This window comes from Somniosus microcephalus, chromosome 11 (assembly GCF_052327205.1).
Source record: "Somniosus microcephalus isolate GS21.2 chromosome 11, FLI_Smic_1.0, whole genome shotgun sequence".
Classification (NCBI taxonomy): Eukaryota; Metazoa; Chordata; class Chondrichthyes; order Squaliformes; family Somniosidae; genus Somniosus; species Somniosus microcephalus.
Genome location: NC_140997.1, coordinates 116,899,690 through 116,921,301, shown reverse-complemented (window position 1 = coordinate 116,921,301; position 21,612 = coordinate 116,899,690). Strand labels below are relative to the sequence as shown.

The window sequence follows — 21,612 nt, the reverse complement described above, 5'->3', positions numbered from 1 at the left end:
GTCTGATGATGTCAGTGCGGGGCGGCGAGGGTCCTGTCGCGGTCTGATGATGTCAGTGCGGGGCGGCAAAGGTCCTGTCGCGGTCTGATGATGTCAGTGCCGGGCGACGAGGGTCCTGTCGCGGTCTGATGATGTCAGTGCGGGGCGGCGAGGGTCCTGTCGCGGTCTGAAGCTGTCAGTGCGGGGCGGCAAAGGTCCTGTCGCGGTCTGATGATGTCAGTGCGGGGCGACGAGGGTCCTGTCGCGGTCTGATGATGTCAGTGCGGGGCGGCGAGGGTCCTGTCGCGGTCTGATGATGTCAGTGCGGGGCGGCAAAGGTCCTGTCGCGGTCTGATGATGTCAGTGCCGGGCGACGAGGGTCCTGTCGCGGTCTGATGATGTCAGTGCGGGGCGGCGAGGGTCCTGTCGCGGTCTGATGATGTCAGTGCGGGGCGGCGAGGGTCCTGTCGCGGTCTGATGTTGGCAGTGCGGGGCAGTGACTGAGGGAGAGGCTCGGTGTCGGAAGGAGCGGGCTTGCGGTCTGAGCGCGATCCTGAGCGGACACACCGACAGCAGCGAGAGAGCGGCCTGTGACCGAGCGCCTTAGTGTCCCGGGTCTCGCCTCGCCGAGTCTGGGCAGGGCCGGGTGGCTGCGTCACCGCCTCTCGCAGGTTGCGACTAACGTGGTGAAGTGAAGGCCGGAGCCGGCCGGCCGGCTGGTGGGGGTTCCCCGCGCTCCCCAGGCCGGGCCGGGCGGTGCAGCCCATGCATTGCCCGGGCCGCCTCTCCCGCTCAGCGCCGCCCTCCGTCCCCAGCCCCGTGAGCCGAGCGGCCCCGCCCGAGCCGCGGCCATGAAGCGGTACCTGCCGGTTGCGAGGCAGCACTGCCTGGCGGCCCTGGCCAGCACCAGCGTGGTGGTGAAGGCCCTATGCGGCACGGTGTTGGCGCTCTACTGCCTCTCCTTCCTGGCCGACACGGTACACGGCCTGGGGGTCACCCCCGGCTACCTCTTCCCCCCCAACTTCTGGCTCTGGACCCTGGTCACCCATGGCCTAGCCGAGAACCACCTGTGGGACGTGGCCGTGGGGCTGGGGGCCGTGGTGCTGGCCGGGCGGCTCCTGGAACCTCTGTGGGGCGCGCTGGAGCTCCTGGTCTTCTTCGCCGTGCTCAATGTGTCGGTGGGAATCCTGGGCGGACTTTCTTACCTCCTGACCTATGTGGCGACTTTCAATCTGGACTACCTGTTCACCGTGCGCATCCACGGCATGTCGGGCTTCGTTGGCGGAGTGCTGGTGGCTCTGAAGCAGACCATGGGGGACGCGGTGGTGCTGAAGGTGCCCCAGGTGCGGATGAAAGATGTGCCAATGATGCTGTTGCTTGTTGTGGGCGCCCTGCGGCTGACCACGCTGCTCAGTAGCTCGCTGCTGGCATCTTACGGGTATGGAGTGCTGTCCAGCTGGGTCTACCTTCGCTTCTACCAAAAGCACAGCCGGGGCAGAGGAGACATGTCTGACCACTTCGCGTTTGCCACCTTCTTTCCCGAAATCCTGCAGCCGCTTGTCTCGATGGTGGCCAATGTGATTCACAGTGTGCTGGTGAAGATCAGAATTTGCAAGAAGACAGTCAAGCGATACGATGTTGGGGCACCGTCATCCATTACAATAAGCCTGCCTGGCACTGACCCACAGGATGCAGAACGGAGAAGGTACTTAATTTTTTAGAAATGGAGAGAAATGTTGCATTATGTTGGGAGATTTTGGGCCATAGAAATTATTTACCAGTGCAACTCCATTACACAATCTAGCAAATAGGGGCATGAAGTGCAAGAGTTGAGGTAATGATAAATCTGTACTTAAATTCCATTATTATATGTGGGTCACCACATTGACTTTAGTAAAGACCTGTCGTCTATGCAGCATTATGTTGAGGCTCAATGGAAGCCATTATGTTAAAACTTGCAAATTTAAGATGAGCTGTATTGTAAAATTCCAGCCTCAGCTTGGGGAGGCATTGGATGGAGGTGAAACAACCTTCACCGTCCCTTTGCCTGTATGAGAGAGAAAAAATAAATTGATTGCAACCTGAGCTGAGCTGTTTTGTCCGGGGCCCAGCACAAGTGATAATGGCTGAGGCTTCGGATTAAGGAATGTGTGTGACACAAAGGTGCCTAGACATATATGAAGAAAAATAGCTTAGCTGAAGATTCATCAGTGGCTCAGGGAGTGAGTAGTTGAGTCACACAGACCAGGACAGTCCCAGGCTCTAGCCCTGAACTTTGCTGTTAGCTAATCTGAGCCGTAATGGCAGCAGCAGCACTACAATTGATGTCTATGTTCCCAAGTAAGGGAGGAGACAGATTGGCCATTCTTTCTGCTCCTATCCGGTGATCTCTGCTGAAAATGCACATGTGTGAATATTGGTGAGGACAGGCTTGGTCTTGGCTTTGTTTACAAAAGAGAAAGACACTGGAGAGGAGGTAAAACCTGGATTAGTTGAAAGTGAGATGAAAGAAACTATAAATAAAAGTAAGAATTACAGAAGATAGTTAAGTTAAAGGAAGGCAAAGTGCTGGGGCCTAACAGGATGTGTCTAAGGATCCTGAGGGAAATGTGGGAAAAATAGCTGAAGCCAGTTACTGTAGTTTAACATCTGGTGCGGGGAAATCTAGAATCTTTAAAGATGAAATTATTAAATATCTAGATGAAGAGGAAATAATTAAAAGCAGCAAACATGGATTTCAGAAAGGAAAATCGTGCTTGCCAAACCTGACTTTTTTTGGGTGGGGAAATGCAGCGGATGTGGTGTACATGGACTTTAGGAAAGCCTTTGTCAGGAGACTACTGGAGAAGATTAAGTGGGATGGAATTAGGGAGTGGGTAGCAAATTAGATTTTAAAAACTGGTTAGTAGGGATTGGTCACGCTAATACGTGTATACTACAGACCACCTAATAGTGGAAAGACGGTGAAGGAAGAGATATGTCAGCAAATATGTGAAATGAGTAAAGGACATAGAATAATAATCATGAAGTTATTTTAACTACCCCCAAATAAACTGATAAGCGGCAGTGACGGGTACAGGGAATGGAGTTTTTACAATGTGCGCAGGACTCCTTTCTTTCTTACTATGTAAAAAACCCAACAAGAGAAGGGGCACTACTGGATCTAGTAATGAATGGATAATGAACGGGAACAGATAAGAGAAGTAAGCGTAGGAGAACATCTAGGCAATAGCAATCACAACATAATTAGGTTTAAGATAAAAATTGAGAAGGATATAAGTAAGATAAAGACCAAAGTAATAAATTGGAAAAAAAGCTGATTTTAAGTAGATGAGCAGGGAATTAGGGAAAATAAACTGGAAAAAATTACTGACAAAGGAATAGAACAGCAGTTGGAAACATTTAAAATGGTGATCAATACAATCCACGAAAAATATATATCATTAAAAAGCAAGAACTAGCCAATAATTACACACCATGGATGAATCAAGAAATAAAGGGCAAAATTGAAACTAAAGAAAAAGGCATACACTAACTACATAGATAATAAAGGAGAGAATGACAAAAGGAAATATGAAGAGGTTTGGAAAGAAGTCAAAAGAACAATTGGGAAGGCAAAGAGGAACTACAACAACAACTTTTATTTATATAGCACCTTTAACACAGTAAAATGTCCCAAGGCACATCACGGGAGCGTTATCAAACAAAATTTGACACCGAGCCACATGAGATATTAGGGCAGATGACCAAAAACTTGATCAAAGGGGTAGGTTTTAAGGAGCGTCTTAAAGAAGGAAATAGAGGTAGAGAGGTTTAGGGAGGGAATTTCAGAGCTTAAGACCTTGGCAGCTGAAGGCATGGCCGCCAATGGTTGAGTGATTAAAATCAGGGTTGCTCAAGAGGCCAGAATTAGAGGAGTGCAGATATCTCAGAGGGGCAAGGCCATGGAGGGATTTGAACAAGGATGTGAATTTTAAAATCGAGGCTTTGCTTAACCGGGAGCCAATATAGGTCAGCGAGCACAGGGGTGATGGGTGAACGGGACTTGGTGCGAGTTAGGACACGGGCAGCAGACAGAGCTTTGGATGACCTCAAGTTTATGTAGGGTAGAATGTGGGAGGCTGGCCAGGAGTGTGTTGGAATAGTCAAATCTAAAGGTAACAAAGGCATGGGTGAGAGTTTCAGCAGCAGATGAGCTGAGGCAGGGGCGGAGTCGGGCGATGCTACGGAGGTGCAAATAGGCGGTCTTAGTTATGGCGCGTATATGTGGTCTGAATCTCATTTCAGGGTCAAATATGACACCAAGGTTGCAAACAAAATTAAATTATCAAGGAATATAAAAAGAAATAGTAAAGTATTCTACAGGCACATACATAACAAAAGAACAATCAGGATAAGGATAGGGCCACTAAGAGATGCACATGATAAACTCACAGATAATGACAATGAAATGGTATAAATATTGACTAGTTACTTTGCCTGGGTATTTACCAGGGAGACTGACAGGGTGGACATGACATTGGAAGAAGAGATCAAAAAAGATATAAAGACAATTAAGATAGAAATGGGGAGATAATCGATAAACGAATCAAACTCAGAGAGGATAAAACTCCTGGTCCGGATGGATTGCATCCGTGCATATAAAAGAAGTTAGGGAAGAGATAGCAGAGGAACTATTACATACATATAAAAATTCATTAGAAAAGGGAATAGTGCCAGAGAACTGGCAGACAGCTAATGTGATTCCTATATATAAAAGGGAGATGGAACAAGCCCAGGGAACTATAGACCAATTAGCTTAACATCGGCGGTAGGAAAGATAATGGAACCCTTACTCAAAGATGTAATAGAAAAACAATTAGAAACTGAAAATATAATGAAGAGTAGTCAACACGGATTTCAGTTGGGTAGGTCATGCTTGACCAGCCTTATTGAATTCTTGGAAGAAGTAACAAAGGGTAGATAAGGGTAAGGCAGTAGACGTAATATATTTGGATTTTCAACAGACCTTTGATAAGGTACCGCATAGTTAACATAACTAAGGGTATGTTAGACTCGTGGAGTCGGGACAAGTAGCAGAATGGAGAGCAAACTGGCTACAAAACAAAGTAGTGGTTAAAGATAGTTACTCAGATTGGCAAAAGGTGGGAAGTGGTGTCCCACAGGGATCGGTGCTGGGTTCACTGTTGTTCACCATTTACATAAATTATTTGGACTCTGGAATCGGAAGTACAATTTTAAAATTTGCAGGCGACACCAAATTGAGGGTGTAGTTCATAGAGGAGGACTGCGATAAAATACAAGGCATTAATAACTTGCAGAATGGGCGTGTAATTGGCAAATGAACTTCGATATAGTTAAGTGCGAGGTAGTACATTTTGGTAGCAAGACTAAGGAGGCCACATACTCCTTGGAAAGTAAGTGTCTAAATGGGGTAGAGGAACAGAGGGATCTGGGGGTAGAGAGACACAAATCAGTAAAAGTAGTGACACCGGTTAATAAGGCCATAATAAAAGCAAACAAAGCACTGGGGGTCATTTCTAGAGGGGTGGAATTGAAAAGTAGAAAAGTTATGTTAAACTTGTATAGAACCTGGGTTAGACCACACTCTGAGTACTGTGTAGAGTTCTAATCTCCATATTATAAAAAGGATATAGAGGCACTGGAGAAGGTGCAAAGATTTACTAGAATGATAGCAGAACGGCGAGGTTATCAGGAAAGATTGAGCAGGCTGAGGCTCTTTTCTCTAGAGGGGTGACCTGATCGAGGTCTTTAAGATTATGAAAGGGTTTGATGGGGTAGATTTAGAGAAGTTGCTTCCACTTGTGGGGAAGACCAGAAGTAGGGGCCATAAATATTAGATAGTAATAAATCCAATAGGGAATTCAGGAGAAACTTCTTTACCCAGTGAGCGATGAGAATGTGGTGCTCACTACCACAGGGAGAAGTTGAAGCGAATAACATAGATGCATTTTAGGGGAAGCTAGATAAAACACATGAGGGAGAAAGGAATTGAAGGATATGTTGATGGGGTTAGATGAGGAAGGGTGGGAGGAGGCTCGTGAAGTATAAATACCTGTTGGGCTGAACGGCCTGTTTCTGTGCTGTATAAGTATTATGTAAGGGAGGAAACTGATTAGGAGTTAGATAGTTTCTCAGTGGTTGGAAGTGGGTAGTGGTGTCACACAGAGATCAGTTCTTGGATTTCTCCTGTTCACTGTGGACATTAATGATTTGGATACAGGACGAGAGGGAGTGATGTTCAACTTTGTAGACAATACTAAAATAGGAGGCATAGTAAATAATTCTGAGGACCAAAGGAAGCCACAAGGGGATAGTGATAAGATTGTGGAATGGGAAAATACTGGCAGATGGAATTTAATATCGGTAAATGTGAGGCGGTACATTTTGGTTTTAAAAAAAAATTATACTTTGAATGGGAAAAGGCTGGGTGATGTGGAAGAACAGAGGGATTTGGGGTTCAGGTTCACAAGATATTAAAAGCAGCACCTCACTTGTATAAGGCTGTTAAAGAGCCAACAGAATACTGGGTTTTATGGCAAGAGGTGTAGAATATAAAAGTTGAGATGTAATAATCTTTATAAAACCTTAGTGCGGCCACAGTTGGAGAACTGTGTGCAGTTTTAGGCTCCACACTATAGGAAGGATGTTGAGGTAATAGAGAGGGTACAGAACAGATTCACTAGGATGCTGCCTGGTGTGTGGACATACAAATACAAAGAAAGACTTGGAAAACTGGGGCTGTTTTCAAGAGAACAGGAGATTATGGGGTGGTTTGTTTGAGGTGTTTAAAATAATGGGGTAAAATAGATTTTTTAAAATTCGTTTATGGGACATGGGCATCGCTGGCAAGGCCAGCATTTATTGCCCATCCCTAATTGCCCTTGAGAAGGTGGTGGTGAGCCGCCTTCATGAACTGCTGCAGTCCGTGTGGTGAAGGTACTCCCACAGTGCTTATGGGAGGGAGTTCCAGGATTTTGACCCAGTGACGATGAAGGAACAGCGATCTACTTCCAAGTCAGGATGGTGTGTGACTTGGAGGTGGTGGTGTTCCCATGCGTCTGCTGCCCTTGTTCTTCAAGGTGGAAGAGGCTGCGGGTTTGGGAGGTACTGCCGAAGAAGCCTTAGCGAGCTGCTGCAGTGCAACTTGTAGATGGTCCACACTGCAGCCGGTGGTGGAGGGAGTGAATGTTTAAGGGGGTGGATGGGGTGCCAATCAAGTGGGCTGCTTTGTCCTGGTTGGTGTCGAGCTTCTTGAGTGTTGTTGGAGCTGCACTCATCCAGGCAAGTGGAGAGTATTCCATCACACTCCTGACTTGTGCCTTGTAGATGGTGGAAAGGCTTTGGGGAGTCGGGAGGTGAGACACTCGCCGCAGAATACCCGGGGGGGCGGGGGGCTCACAAGCAGCAATGTGATAATGGCCAGATAACCTGTTTTAGTGATGTTGATTAAGAGGTAAATGATGAGGATAACTGGGATAACTCCCCGGTTCCTCTTTGAAATAGTGCCATGGAATCCTTTACATCCACCTGAGAGAACAGGCAGGCCCTCAGTTTAACGTCTCATGCGAAAGAGGGCACCTCCGATGTGCAGCACTCTCCCTCAGTACTGCACTGGGGTGACGGCCTGGATTTTTGTGATCAAGTCTCTGGAGTGGGACTTGAACCCACAACCTTCTGGCTCGGATGCGAGAGTGCTACCCACTGAGTCACAGGATGTGGAACAGGGTGAGGTGCTCAAAACTAGAAGGTGCTGGAGGAGGAAGGGACACAACGAACTGTGATTAGGTGATGAGAGTCAGAGTGCTGCCACGACAATGTGGGCGGGGAATGTGTTTGAACAAATAAGTGGGTGGTGCCGTTTCGGTGAGACCCAAAGATTCAGGTTCTAGACTTAACCAGGCTGAGGTCATGCATTGGAAAGACCTTGTTTGGAAAGGACCAAACTCTTTGGAGGGCAATATAAAATAGAGCAGTAGTTGGAGGCCTTGCTGAAGGGAACTGATGGGATTGGAAAGCTCAAATCCATCCTAGACTTCAATCCTGGGGAGGCTTTTCTACTGCACTGCTCACATTCTTGGAAAGTAGACAACTAAAGGTTTGTTGTCTAATAGGTGAACCCTCTGAACACCCCTACCCTTCAATCTCTCTTTTAACCCCCCCCCCCCATCAGAACCAATAATAGTGGTATGATGTAATTTTAACCTTGGGACTAGTAACTTTCCATCAGTAGATTGTAGATTTGTTATTTTTGTCCCTGAATCTGCATTGACCCCAGTAGTTTTCCACACAATTTTCTGTAATCACGACTGTGTGCAGACCAAATGAGATATGCAAAGTAAGCGCAAGGATACAAACTGGAATCATGGTCCAGTAAAAGTAGATTTAGGGGAACAGGAAATTAAATGTATGGGCAGGCAATGCAGGATGGAATGAAGAAGAACTAGCTACCCAACAGATACTCCATGAATAATTTCAAAATAGCAAAGGGTGAAATTGAAAAAGACCTATGGACCTTGGACAGTACTGAACAGGTCCAAGCATTGCACAGCGGCAATCAAAGTAAACCGGGCTGGACTATATCGTCACAAGCAGTAATGATCGCAGTGGCTACAGCCCACACATTGAAGACTGTGTCTAGCTCTGGTGACCAAATGCAAAGCGGACATTCAAAGGCTGGAGGCAAAGCAGAGAAGAGTCATGAGGCTGAAAAAGTGTGGACTTTTCAGCTTTCAAAGGAGGGGACCAAGAGGTGATTTTATGCAGGTGTTTAACAAGGTAGTTTGAAGCTAAAGCTACTTCACACTGAATTTCAAGAGCTGGACAAGGCGACACAGGTTCAAACTGGTAGTTTAGGACTGATGGTAAGAAATTCTTCACAGGAAAGAGTGATCAAGCCATGGAATGGATTTCTTGGTGCAGTAGCAGAAGCAAAAACCCTGGAATTATTTATTTAAAAAAAAATAGGTGCAGCAGTGGGAGGGGAGGTGGGAGGAGACTGTGGGGTCTTTCAGGATGGATAAACTGAGGTGGGCTTGAATGGACTTGTTTATCTGTATTTATCTGCAGTGAATTTCAGGCTGTAATCCAATTGAAGGGATTGTTACAGGCTGGAATCTAATCAAGGACCCAGGTGGTTTATATACAGAATAACCGATAACTGGCAATGAGTTAAAGAAATAAAGAACAAACTTGCATTTGTATAGTGATTTTTCAGGACCTCGGGGCGTCTGAAAGCGCTACATGGCCAATGAAATACTTTGAGGTGCAGTCAATGTAGGAAACGCAGCAGCCAATTTGCACACACCAAGTTCCCACAAACAGCAGAGATAATCTGTTTTAATGATGTAGTTGAAACTTAACTATTGGCCAGGCCACTGGATACCATTCCTAGCCACCTCAACTAACACTTTTGTAGAGTAGTTATGGAAAAGGACGAGGAAAAATCAAATGTGAAAATACTCAACTGGAGGAGGGCTAATTTCAGTGAATTGAAAAGGGATCTGGCCCAGGTGGATTGGAATCAAGAATTGGTAGATAAAGAGTAAATGAGCAATGGGAGGCCTTCAAAGAAGAGATGGTTCGGGTACAGAATAGATACATTCCCACAAGGGGGAAAGGAAGGGCATCCAAAGCTAGAGCTACCTAGATGACTTAAAGACAGAGATTAAAATGAAACATAAAGGAGACATGTGGCAGATGGAATTTAACGCAGAGAAGTGTGAAGTGATACATTCTGGCAGGACAAATGAGGAGACACAATATAAACTAAATGGTACAATTTTAAAGGAGCTGCAGGAACAGAGAGACCTGAGGTGTATGTACACAAGTCTTTGAAGGTGGCAGGACAAGTTGAGAAGGCTGTTAAAATAGCATATGGGATCCTTGGCTTTATAAATAGAGACGGAGCACAAAAGCAAGGAAGTTATGCATTATAAAACACTTGGTTTGGCGTCGGCTGGAATATTGTGTCCAATTCTGGGCACCACACTTCAGGAAGGATGTCAAGAACTTAGAGGGTACGGAAAAGATTTACTAGGATGTTAAGATTTGAAAGACTTCAGTTACGTGGAGAGACTAGAAAAACTGGGGTGGTTCTCCTTGAAGCAGAGAGGGTTAAGGGGAGATTTAATAGAGATGTTCAAAATCATGAATGGTTTTTATAGAGTAAATAAGGGGAAAATATTTCCAGTGGCAGAAGGATTGGTGACCAGAGGGCACAGATTTGAGGTAACTGGCATAAGAACCAGAGGCGAAATGAGGGGGGGAAATTACTCGGCGAGTTATGATCTGGAATGCACTGCCTGAGAGGGTGGTGGAAGCAGATTCAATAATAACTTTCAAAAGGAAATTGGATAAATACTTGAAGGGGAAAATTTTGCAGGGCTATGGGGAAAGAGCAGGGGCGTGGGACTATTTGGAGAGCCCTTTCAAAGAGCCGGCACAGCACGCTGGGCCGAATGGCCTCCTTCTGTGCTATATCATTCTATGATTCACCCAGACTGTGTACGAACAATGACGGACGAGAAAAGACCCACTAGTCCATCCAGCCTGTGCCCAACTGTGATGCCTTGTGCATCATAATACTGTATCTTCATTCCCCACCACACTCGAAATTTAAGTATCCAATTTAAATACCTATATCAGCTCCCCTCTCGGTCTGCATTTCTCTAAAATATATAGCTGTATTGGAGCCTATCTTGGTAAGTAAGAGACCTATGGCTAGACATCAATCTGGCACCTCTCCGTACCTTCTTCAGAGCCTTGATATCCTTTGCCAAGGGCAGGCATCAAAACTGGACACAGTTATTCAAGTGCAGAAGTACCAAAGTCCTGTTAGAGTTGCAAAGGGGTGGAAAGTTTCCGGTAAATTTCCGGAAATTTTCCACAGGAAGTTTAGCTTGGGAATTTTGGGAATTTTGCCCAAAAAAGCACATGCTAGCATAATATTGCTTTTTTTGTATTTCTTTCTTTTTTTTCCACAGGTCCTCTCTTAAAATTACTAACAGAGATGGAATCTTAATTATTAAGGAATTTCTTAATCAATATATGTTTATCTTCTTACTTGGCTTGTTTTAATAATTACAAGTTTTGTGTGTGACTGTGAACAAATGTGTCCTGATTGGGTGGATGAGCGATTAGCTCCCTCTATTTGTAATATTTGCATATTGAATTGTGATTGGCCTGCAGGCATCTGTAAGACTGCTATAGTTTTTTTAAGATCCAGGTTAGGGGTCCTGAGGGAAGTCATTTTGTTTTCTGCTGATGTTGTGATGATGCAGTAAGTAAATCAGACTTTATACCAAATAAACCAGTTACTTGTTGAACTCTGTTGTCCTTCAATTTAAAATATACAAAATAATACACTATTGGTGATGTAGCGTCGTGTGTGTACAGGTCATACTTCCATCACATGGAGCATCAGCAAAAATGTACTCACCCTGTTGCAATCGTGCTGATCGACCGCAGTTCGACACAGAGATGAATGCCCTTTATTTCTCTGCATAGAACAATGCCACGTTTACCGTCGGATGTGTGGAAGCATTTTACCCCAGGCATTAAAGATGGAAAGACTGGGTACATGTGCAAACACTGTAGAAAGCCATATGTAAAGAATGCCACAAAGATGCAGCAACATTTATCCAAATGCAACAACTTCACTCAAAGCTCACAGCAGTCAGCCCAGAGTTCCTCTGCTTCCATTCAAGAAGATGATGGTTCTCATTCAGCATCAGGCTCCTTACCATCAGCAACTCCTGGCCCATTTGGAAGGTTCTTTGATACAATGGATAACCATAGCCAGAAGAATGCAGATGAGTGCCTTGCTCGAGCTGTATATGCAACAGGCTCACCCCTCATGCTCACAGCCAATGTGTACTGGAAGAGATTTTTCAATGTTATTCGCCCTGCATATTGTCCTCCCACCAGACATGCTTTGTCTACTTATTTGCTGGAGGTTGAGTATAACAGAGTCCAAGGAAAGCTCAAAGAAACGATAGCGATGGCAGACTGTGTTGCAGTTATCTCAGATGGGTGGTCAAATGTATGAGGGGAGGGCATCATAAACTACATCATCTCCACTCCTCTCCCAGTGTTCTTCAAGAGCACAGACACGAAGGACAACAGGCACATACATTGTTGATGAGCTGAAAGCGGTCATCAACGATCTTGGATCACAAAAGGCCTTTGCAGTAGTTACTGACAATGCTGCGAATATGAAGGCTGCTTGGGCTCAAGTGGAGGAGGCCTACCCTCATATTACGTCTATTGGGTGCGCAGCTCATGGGCTTAACCTGCTCCTCAAGGACATCATGGGTTTGAGAACCATGGAAGCACTGTACAAGAGAGCCAAGCAAGTTGTTAAGTATGTCAGGGGAAAACAGGTAGTTGCAGCAACCTGCAACTCCAAGCAAATGACAAAGAACAAGAACACCACACTGAAGCTGCCCAACAACACTAGATGGGGTGGTGTTGTCATAATGTACAACAGCCTTCTGGAGGGTAAGGAGTCGCTGCAAGAAATGGCAATATCCCAGTCTGGGGATATGGAAACCACCATCAAGAAAATACTGCTGGATGATGTGTTTTGGGAGAGAGTGGTTAGCAGCCTTAAACTACTCTCACCAGTAGCATCTGCAATTGCTCAGATTGAAGGAGATGACGCTGTCTTGTCAGATGTTCTCAGGCTTTTTACTGATTTAAAGGAACAAATCAGCATTGCCCTACCCACATCCCTGCTGCTCAAAGCAGAGGAGAAGGCAATTGTTCAATTCATACAGACGCGTCAAGAATTTTGTGTCAAGCCGATTCATGCTGCAGCATACATGCTGGACCCAAAGCATGTTGGGAGACCAATAGTTTCTGGAGAACAGATCAACAGTGCTTACAGTGTGATTTCTACCCTCTCACACCATCTCAATCTGGATGTGGGCAAAGTTCTGGGAAGTCTGGCAAAGTTCTCTACCAAGCAAGGTCTTTGGAATGGGGATGGGATATGGGAATCATGCAAGCATATCAGTGCACATACCTGGTGGAAGGGACTTTGTGCATCTGAGGCCCTGTCACCTATTGCATCGGTGATACTCCAAATCCCACCTTCATCAGCGGCCTCTGAACGAAACTGGTCACCTTTTGGGAATATGCATACAAAGGTGCGCAACAGGCTGACTAACAAGAGAGTGGAGAAACTGGTGGCTATCCAGGCGAACCTACAACTTATTGAGCCAGATACAGAAGTGTCCACCACACAGCTAGACACTGACACAGAGGAGGAAATGGACACGTCAGAGCCAGAGTCAGAGAATCAGGAGGGGCAATGAGGAGTAGAAGACTCAGAAGACTCATGAGTAGAAGATTCAAAGGGACAAAATAAGGACAAATTACAGGCTAAATAAGCTGACGCTCTTTTTATTTTATTTTAGATGGGTCTTTTTTGTGGGGGTTCAATAAAGTTCAAAATTATAACCTAAATAAAGTTTTGAAAGCCTGTTTTTATTTGTATGGAACAGTATGTCTATTTTGACGACAAAGATAATATAAGGGTCAGAGACAAAAACCATCAGTGTGCAAAAAAACTCTAAATTCCCGAAAATTCCCATGGAAAGTTTCCTCTTTTAAAAATTCCCAGAATTTTGCAACCCTAAGTCCTGTACAGCTTAAGTTTAATGCTCTTTGTTTATTTACATTGTAACTGTTGTTCTGAGGAATGAATTACAGGCTGGCATCTGATGAAGGTTATGCAGACCCGGGAGCGATTTATGGTTGAAGTTCAGTGGTGGGATTTGGATGTTTACATATAGAATAACTGATAACCCGGGAATGAGTTCCAGGCTAGAATCTAATTGAGGGGAGTGCTTATTGTATTTTATTCTCGGGATATGGGTGATTGTGGCAAGGCCACATTTATTGCCCATCCCTAGTTGCTTGACAAGGTGGTGATGGGCCGCCTTGAACTATGCACTCCTTATGCTGATGGTGTTAGCTCGGGAATTCCAAGATTTTAACCCATTGACGATGAAGGAGCAGTGATAACTCAGGATGGTGTGTGATGTAGATTAGAACTTTCAGGCAATGATGTTTCTATGAAGTTGCTGCTCTTGTTCTTCTTGGTGGTAAGAGTTGCAGGACAAGGTGCCCCTGTTGAAATAAGCTTAGTGAGTTGCTGCATTGCATCCTGTAGATAATTCATGCTGTAGCCACTGTGCGTCAGTGGCACGAGTGTTTATTGAGTCCAGTGGCAGGAATGCTGATCAAACCGGTTGCTCTGCCTTGGATGTTGTTGAGCTTCTTGAGTGCTGCTGCTGCACCCTTCCAGGCAAGTGGTGCTTATTCCATCACATTCCTAACTTGTGCCTTTTAGATGGTGGTGAGGTTTTGAAAGTTCAGGAGATGTGCCACCTGTCCGAGTACTCGGGCTCTGCCCTTCTTATGTAGCCATGGTGTTGATCAGGCTGGTCCAGTTAAGAGGTTGTTGGTGGGGATTCAGTGGTGGTGTTTAAGGTGGTTGGGCTTTTTCTTGTTGGAGATGGTCATTGCCTGACACTTGTGTGGCATGAATGCTACTTTTTCAGCCCAAGCCTGGATGTTACCAAGGTCCTGCAGTAGGTGTGCATGGGCTGCTTCATTATTTGTGGAGTCGTGAATGGAGCTGAACACCGTGGGATTATAAGTAAAGGGCCCAATGCCTGACTTTATGATGAAGAGAAGGTCATTGATGAAACAGCTGAAGATGTTTGGGTGGAGGACGCTGCCATGAGGAACTCCTGCAGTGATGTCCTGGGGGCGTGATTATTGGCCTCCAACAACCACAACCATCTTTCCATGTGTCAGATATGATTCCAGCCATGGAGGGTTTTCCCCTTGAACCCAATGAGCTCAGTTTTACTAGGGATCCTTGGTGCTATATTCGGTTGAATAGTGCTTTGATGTTGCGGACAACTTCTTTCACCTTTCCTTTTGCATTTATGTCTGGATCAAAGCCAGTGATGAAATCTGGAGCCACGTGATTCTGGGAGAACCTGGATGAGAGCCAGTGAGCAGGTTATTAGTAAATAGACGCTGCTTTAGTTGATGGGGCAGAAGTAGGCGAGGTTGTCCTTTTTGTGTATGTAATTGGGTAGATGCTAGTGTTACAGCTGCACTGGAGTAGCTTGACTAGGGGAGCAGCTAGTTCTGGTGCACAGATCTTCAGCAAACAGCTAGAATGTTGTCATGGCCCATTGCCGTACACCCAGCTACTTAATGTTACTTGTAGCAAACTGAATTGTTTGGACACTGGCGTCTGCGATGGTGGCGTCCGCGAAACATAGAAACATAGAAGATAGGAGCAGGAGTAGGCCATTCGGCCCTTCGAGCCTGCTCCGCCATTCAATGAGATCATGGCTGATCATTCAATTCAGTACCCTGTCCCTGCCTTCTCCCCATATCCTTTGATCCCTTTAGCCTCAAGAAATATATCCAACTCTTTCTTGAATATATTTAATGAACTGGCCTCCACCGCCCTCTGTGGCAGAGAATTCCACAGGTTCACCACTCTCTGGGTGAAGAAATTCCTCCTCATTTCAGTCCTAAATGGCTTACCCCTTATCCTCAGACTATGACCCCTGGTTCTGGACTCCCCGGCCATCCGAAACATCCTTCCTGCATCTAGTCTGTCCAGACCTGACAGAATTTTATAGGTTTCAATGAGATCCCCTCTCATCTTCTAAACTCCAGTGAGTATAAGCCCAATCGACACAATCTCTCCTCATACGTCATTCCTGCCATCCCAGGTATCAGCCTGGTGAATCTTCGCTGCACTCCCTCCATGGCAAGAATGTCCTTCCTCAGGTAAGGCGACCAAAACTGCGCACAATACTCAAGGTGCAGTCTCACCAAGGCCCTGTACAACTGTAGCAAGACATCCTTGTTCCTGTACTCGAACCCTCTTGCTACGAAGGCCAACATACCATTTGCCTTCTTAACCGCCTGCTGCACCTGCATGCTTACCTTCAGCGACTGGTGCACAATAACACCCAGGTCTCTTTGCACTTCCCCTTCTCCCAATCTATTGCCATTCAAATAATAATCTGCCTTCATGTTTTTGCCACCAAAGTGGATAACCTCACATTTATCCACATTATAGTGCATTTGTCATGTTTCTGCCCAATCACCCAACCTGTCCAAATCGTACTGGAGTTTCACGACATCCTCCTCACAGCTTATCCTCCTCACAGCTTACCCTCCCACCCAGCTTTGTGTCGTCTGCAAATTTGGAGATATTACATCCAATTCCCTCGTCCAGATCATTAATATATATTGTGAACAGCTGGAGTCCGAGGACCGATCCTTGCGGTACCCCTCTAGTCACTGCCTGCCACTCGGAAAACGACCCGTTTATTCCAACTCTTTGCTTTATGTCCGCCAACCAGTTCTCTATCCAAGTCAATACCTTGCCCCCAATCCCATGTGCCTTAATTTTGCACGCTAATCTCTTATGTGGGACCTTATCGAAAGCCTTCTGAAAGTCCAAATACACCACATCCACTGATTCTCCCTTATCTATTTTACCAGTTACATCCTCAAAAAATTCCAGTAGATTAGTCAAGCATGATTTACCTTTTGTAAATCCATGTTGACTTTGTCCGATCCTGTCACTGCTTTCCAAGTGCTCTGCTATTACATCTTTTATAATAGACTCTAGCATTTTCCCCACTACCGATGTGAGGCTTACCGGTCTATAATTCCCCGCTTTTTCTCTACCACCTTTTTTGAATAGTGGGGTAACATTAGCTACCCTCCAATCCATGGGTACCGTTCCAGAGTCTATCGAGTTCTGGAAGATGACCAGCAATGCATCTACTATCTCTAGGGCCACTTCCTTAAGTACCCTGGGATGTAGACCATCAGGCCCTGGGGATTTAGCGGCCTTCAGTCCCATCAATTTTCCTAACACCATTTTCCTACAAATGCTGATTTCTTTCAGTTCCTCCCTTTCATCAGACCCTATGTTCCCCGGCATCTCTGGGAGGTTATTTGTGTCCTCCTTTGTGAAGACAGAACCAAAGTATGTATTTAGTTGGTCTGCCATTTCCTTGTTTCCCATTATAATTTCCCCTGATTCTGACTGTAAGGGACCTACGCTTGACTTCACCAATCTTTTTCTCTTCACATATCTGTAAAAGCTTTTACAGTCAGTTTTTATGTTCCCTGCTAGCTTACTCTCATATTCTATTTTCCCTTTCTTAATTAATCCCTTTGTCCTCCTTTGTTGACTCCTAAACTGCTCCCAATCCTCAGGATTATTGCTTTTTCTAGCCAATTTATATGTCCTCTCCTTGGATCTTATACGAAAGAAGGCTGAATAGTATTCGGGAGTGAGTTACAGGCTGAAGTTTTGATGGTTAATATGTAGAATAATAATGAATAACCAGGAGTGAGTTACAGGCTGGAATCTAATTGAGGGGTTTGAATGATTTTTAGAAAAGCAAACAGCAGAGGCAAGTTACAGGCTGGAATATAACCATTCCGCTGATTATTTTAGCCACTGAATTATCCTTTGTCTCCATAGGACCTCTCCCAACTTCAAAAACTGGTAGCGCATCATAGCATTGGACCTTGTTTTAGATTTAATGTATTAATCACATTTACATAACAAAAGACGAACTGGAGAATAACAGTAATATAATACATAGATATTTATAGTTGAAATCCTTAAAATTAGCTCCTTGAAAGGAAAGCAAATGGTTCCAGTTTAAACACTGAGCTATTCTTTTGTAAATATCTTCTTTATATTGTGTTTATAGTATTCAAACAGTTGTAGCTGCTTAAAGATCCCTAAAAGGTGTTACTGGGCCTTCCTGGATTTGAATTATTGGCAGTCATGCATACATTTGAACAAATCAGTCTGTGATGACAGTAGATTGGCTCCCCTCCCTCGAGACAGACACGTGCAACATTTGCGTGGAGTTTAATTGGGGCACGATTCTGGCAGCTCATTTTCTTTTAAAACTTGTGGCTTGTGACCGAATTAAAGGGACCATTACAAAGTTAAAATAAGACAGAATTGCTGCATTTTCTGACTTCGCCAACTTTTGAGCTTAATACTTGACAGCTCCTTGTGACAGCATGTTTTGGGAACTATGAGCATGTTGGATAACCTTGTTCTATCCTTGCAGGCCTGTTGCAACAGATGTATATTTTTGTCATGAATAGACTGTAACTGTATTAAAGTATTGTGGTCAAAACATACAGGAAACTTTGTGCTATCCGGCACTGACGGGACCGAGCTGTTGCCATCCCATCAAAACTGCCAGACAAACCAGCGCTAATGTTGAAACATACGGAGATTTTGAGCTCCGTATCTGGCAACAAACCCTGTTGCTTAGCAACAGCTTCTAAACAGTCGGCCGTACCTTGCAAGCGTCTCTGTAGTTTAGCAACAGCTTCAGCGAGACCTTGCAGAGCCTGACTGGTGGGAAAAAAAAGCAACGAAAAGAAAAAAAACCTAACTAAACGGCTCCTGATTTTTGCCGGTGGCTCGAGCATTCCAGACACTTAACCTCAGGATAAACCAAAGTTTCCTGTACTATTAATACAATTCTGTGTAAATAACTTGTAGATTCCAAAGGGTTTGGATGATGCACAAACATTTTTTTTCAATTGTAGAATAAGCCTGCTTTTTGAAGTGTAATCACTGTTGTAATGTAGGAAGCGTGCACAGCAAGCTCCCACAAACAGCTTTTAAGTGTTGGTTGAGGGATAAATATTGGCCACGACACCGGGAGAACTCCCTTGCTGCTCTTCAAATAGCGCTGTGGGATCTTTTATGTCCACCTGAGAGGGGCCTCGGTTTAACATCTCATCTGAAAGACGGCACCTCAGACAGTGCAGCACCCCCTCAACACTACACTGGGAGTGTCAGCCTGGATTATGTGCTGAAGTCTCTGGAGTGGGACGTGAACCTACGACCTTCTGACTCGGAGGTGAGAGTGCTACCAACTGAGCCATAGCTGACACCATGAAAACTTGAGGATAGGGCAAGCTAGTATGGGATCTGTATACGGCATTTTCTGCCCCAGTGGACTAGACCACTTTATTAAGTTTCGGCTTGTGTCAGTTCATCGTGCGGCTACTTGGCTCATTTGGGAGTGAATCTGTGATAATAGTCCAGCTGAGGAATGGCCGTATTTGTATTGTGTTCGTTGACAGACCCAGGGCACGGTGGAGCCTGTGATCGCCTGGTCAGGCCTCAGGTTGTGACCCAAGTAAAAAAAACCTCAGCCTAACCATCAGCCTTGTTGCACTTAACATCTCATCTGAAAGGCGGCACCTCCGACATCGCTCCCTCTACTACACTGAAATGTCAGCCTAGATTATGTGCTCAAGTTCTTGAGTTTAATATTTTACATTCCACCCCCATCATAACATAAGAAATAGGAGCAGGAATAGGCCAATCGGCCCCTCGAGCCTGCTCCGCCATTCAATAAGATCATGGCTGATCTGATCCTAACCGCCAATCCACTATCACAGAACCATCTCCTGAATCTAACAGAATTAGACACGAAATAGGAGCAGGATCAGGCTACACGGCCCCTGGGCCCGCTCCGCTACCCACAGGGCCATGACCGATCCGAACCTAGACTCATGTCCAAATTCCTGCCCGCTCCCCATAACCCTTAATTCCCTTTACTTCTAGGAAACTGTCTATTTCTGTTTTAAATTTATGTAATGATGTAGCTTCTACAGCTTTTTGGGGCAGCATATTCCATGGACCGACCACCCTCTGAGTGAAGTAGTTCCTCCTCATCTCAGTTTTGAAAGAGCAGCCCCTTATTCTAAGACTATGCCCCCTAGTTCTAGTTTCACCCATCATCGGGAACATCTTCCCCCGCATCCACCCGATCCAACCCCTTCACAATCTTATATGTTTCAATAAGATCGCCTTCATTCTTCTGAACTCCAATGAGTAGAGTCCCAATCTACTCAACCTCTCCTCATATGCTCATCCCCGGGATTAACCGAGTGAACCTTCTTTGTACTGACTCGAGAGCAAGTATGTCCTTTCTTAAGTATGGACACCAAAACTGTACGCAGTATTCCAGGTGCAGTCTCACCAATACCTTGTACAACTGAAGCAATACCTCCCTATTTTTATATTCTATCCCCCTAGCAATGAAAGGCAAGATTCCATTGGCCTTCTTAATCACTTGTTGCACCTGCATACTAACCTTTTGAGTTTCGTGCACCAGGACCCCCAGATCCCTTTGTACTTCAGTACTTTCCAGTTTCTTGCCATTAAGATAATAACTTGCTCTACGATTTTTCCTGCCAAAGTGCATAACCTCACACTTTCCAGTATTGTATTCCATCTGCCAAATCTCTGCCCACTTACTTAGCCTGTCTATGTCCCCTTGCAGGTTTTTTATGTCCTCCTCACTCACTACTTTCCCTCCCATCTTAGTATCATCTGCAAACTTTGATATGTTACACTCGGTCCCCTCCTCCAAATCGTTAATATAGATTGTAAAGAGTTGGGGACCCAGCACTGACCCCTGCGGAACACCACTAGTTACTGATTGCCAGTCTGAGAATGAGCCATTTATCCCAACTCTGCCTTCTGTTAGATAGCCAATCCTCTATCCATGCCAGAATATTACCCCCAATCCCATGATTTTTTTATCTTAAGCAATAATCTTTTGTGTGGCACCTTGTCAAATGCCTTTTGGAAGTCTAAATACACTACGTCCACTGGTTCCCCTTTATCCACCCTATATGTTACTTCCTCAAAGAACTCCAGCAAATTTGTCAAACATGACTTCCCCTTCATAAAACCATGCTGACTTTGTCCTATTAAATTATGATTATCCAAATGTCCTGTTACTGTCTCCTTAATAATGGACTCCAAAATTTTACCTACCACAGATGTTAGGCTAACCGGTCTATAGTTTCCAGCCTTCTGTCTACTGCCCTTTTTAAATAAGGGTGTTACATTAGCAGTTTTCCAGTCTGCCGGGACCTTTGCCTAGTCCAGGGAGTTTTGGAAAATTATTACCAATGCATCCACAATCCCTACCGCCACTTCCCTCAAGACCCTAGGATGTAAGCCATCAGGTCCAGGTGATTTATCCGCCTTGAGTCCCATTATTTTACCGAGTGCCACTTCCTTAGTGATTTTGATCGTGTTTAGCTCCTCCCCCCCCTTTAGCCCCCTGTTTGTCCAGTGTTGGGATATTCTTAGTGTCTTCTACTGTAAAGACTGATGTAAAATATTCATTCAGTGTTTTTGCCATCTCCATATTTCCCACCATTAATTTCCCGGTCTCATCCTCTAAGGGACCAACATTTACTTTAGCCACCCTTTTTCTTTTTATATAACTATAAAAACTCTTACTATCTGTTTTTATATTTTTTGCTAATTTACTTTCATAATCTATCTTCCCTTTCTTAATCAATCTTTTTGTTATTTTTTGCTGTCTTTTAAAGTTTCCCCAATCCTCTATCCTCCCACTAGATTTGGCTACCTTATATGCCCTTGTTTTTAGTCGAATACTATCCTTAATTTCTTTACTTAGCCACGGATGGCTGTCTTTTTTTACACCCTTTTCTTCTCAGTGGAATATATATTTTTTGGAA

At 44.8% G+C, this 21,612-nt stretch overlaps 1 protein-coding gene across 2 annotated transcripts in view; it reads left to right on the top strand.

Moving 5' to 3' along the window:
* Positions 1-324: 324 nt before the first annotated feature.
* The window catches only part of tmem115 (transmembrane protein 115), a 31,394-nt gene continuing 10,106 nt past the window's right edge, over positions 325-21,612 (top strand). Inside the window, exon 1 of one of the 2 annotated variants that reach the window (XM_086001209.1) lies at positions 325-1,684. In XM_086001209.1, the coding sequence (XP_085857335.1) occupies positions 831-1,684 (854 nt within the window). In that variant the 5' untranslated portion in view covers positions 325-830. The remainder of the gene's footprint in view (positions 1,685-21,612) is intronic. The other variant, XM_086001207.1, reaches the window with a different exon arrangement.